At 36.4% G+C, this 2,333-nt stretch overlaps 1 protein-coding gene across 1 annotated transcript in view; it reads right to left on the reverse strand.

Moving 5' to 3' along the window:
- Positions 1 to 709, reverse strand: part of LOC106873615 (metabotropic glutamate receptor 2) — a 20,466-nt gene extending 19,757 nt beyond the window's left edge. The window contains exon 1 of the mRNA XM_014921061.1: positions 596 to 709. Coding sequence (XP_014776547.1) covers positions 596 to 709 — 114 coding nt within the window. The remainder of the gene's footprint in view (positions 1 to 595) is intronic.
- Between the last annotated feature and the right edge of the window lie 1,624 nt (positions 710 to 2,333).

The raw sequence follows: 2,333 nt of genomic DNA on the forward strand, positions 1-2,333 counted from the left end.
GTGTGTGTGTGTGTGTGTGTGTGTGTGTGTGCATGTGTATTTAACGCTGAATGTAATACCGGAAGAAACGCTGTTAAGCATTTTCTGCGCCGTGCTAACGATTCTGCCAGCTCACCGATTATCACTTGATAATCCTTTCAGATTTAAGCACAAGGACAGAAATTTTAGAGGAAGAGATTAGTCGATTGCATCGACTTCAGTATAAGGCTGGTGCATTATTTTATCGATCCTGAAAGAATGAAAGACAAAGTTGACCTCGGCGGGATTCGAACTCAGAACGTAAAGAGTTCAGTGATTCTGCCAGCTCACTACCTTTCTGCTCCTTATAATATACCACAATAACATTCTGAAGTAATGTACCTTTTTCTATTGTAGCAATATTCTACATTGCTGTTCAATTCTTAATATAACATACACTCTGTATATACGTTACATGATGACTGTTTTACTCTTTCTTATATAGCGATTCTTTGAATTTGCGCACTAATGAGCATATTAAAAAAATATATGTGTCCCTTATAATATATTATATCTTCTAATGTTTCACAATATTCAGCACTATCACATCTCTTCAAAGTCAAAATGAAATACTCACTGTGTTACAGTCATCCCGGATATCGTAACCAATAGTGATGTTAGGGAGCAATGAGCTGTTGGAAATTTTATTGATGATGTACAACATGGCTTCTGCTGCTGCGAATCCTTCCATATTGCAGTATGAGGTAGCGGGGTAACGAAAAGTAAATAAGATAGATAAATACCAACATTATATCATCAACTGTTCAACATAAACAAGAATATCGGATTGAGTCTATTGCACAGACAAGTCATATACGAGCACATACGCGTACATACATACACATACATGATGACACACGCACATACACACTAGTGCTTGTTTGAGTTTTATTTGCATATTCTGGGGAAAGTGGCCTGTGCAGATCCTTTGAGATTCTTGAATTTGATGTCGTTAAAGTTGCATTATGACTTGGAACTGTGTAAAGAGAACAAGGACCACATCAAGATCACAGACATTGGGGAGAAATTGTGGATATTAACTCTTCCAGACTCAGAAAGCAAACAAAATAACCAATGTGTGTGTCAAGTGGGAGAGCTAATCAAGGTGGCCGATACACAGGTCTTTTGCGCTAGTAAGCCATTATTTAATTAGTAAATAAAGGTGAGAGTGAGAGTGTTATGCATACAAAATTTCCCGCAACTGTCATGGTTTTAGGCATTGTCAGAAATGAAGGACATGTGCTGCCTCCTTATTTCTTTCCACAAGGCCTTAGAGCTAACTTTGCCGCCTACATTGAGGTCCTGGAAATAATTAAGCCCTGGATAGACAGTGTATGCAACGGAAGGCCATATGTGTTTCAGTAAGACTCTGCACTGTCACACATGGCTCTAGTAACACAGGAATGGATGGCCGAAAATATTCATGATCACATAGCCTCTAACATTTTTATTTACTCCAGACTTGTCCTTGAGTCCATTATTCTAAATGGCAAGGCATAACTTCCTTGAACTTGTCACCCCTTAAACATACCCAAACACACGCACATATATACTTATATACTGATAGATAGATAGATAGATAGATAGATAGATAGATAGATAGATAGATAGATAGATTGATAGATAGATAGATAGATAGATAGATAGATAGATAGATAGTTAGATAGATAGATAGATAGATAGATAGATAGATAGATAGATACATACATACATACATACATACATACATACATACATACATACATACATATATACAAAGGTAGGTAGATAAGGTATGTATACATATATGTGTGTGTATATATATTTGTGTGTGTGTGTGCGTGTGTGTGTGTGTGTACGTACATACGTACATAAGTTTAAATGTATAGATGTAAGCAGGTATGCATGGCTTAGAGAAATGTTAGGTATCAAAAAATCAAGAATTAAGAAAAAATCATCAAAATAAAATATTTTCTCACCAACGTCGTTGAAGCTGTAACAGTGGGAGTAGTTTCGGTAAGAAGACTGCGCATGAAGCGAGAATATTCCTCCAATGACATAGTCACCTGGCTTATATAGTGAGTTCGAGGTGAGCCTGATCTTTGGTGTGATTGTCAGCTCCGGGAGATACTGGGTAGTCGTCGTCATGATGAAGACGGCAAGAGATATAATACCTCTGTAGCTAACCATTCTTCTTTTGAATTCAGTTGCTTTTTTTTCTTTCATAGCGGAAATGAAAACGGCGATGATGTTAGTGATAATGATAATTATAATAATAACACGAAGAAAAATTAGAATAATAAAAGAGTAGATAAAACGCAAAATAAAGAATATCA

This window comes from Octopus bimaculoides, chromosome 4 (assembly GCF_001194135.2).
Source record: "Octopus bimaculoides isolate UCB-OBI-ISO-001 chromosome 4, ASM119413v2, whole genome shotgun sequence".
In the NCBI taxonomy this organism is placed as follows: domain Eukaryota; kingdom Metazoa; phylum Mollusca; class Cephalopoda; order Octopoda; family Octopodidae; genus Octopus; species Octopus bimaculoides.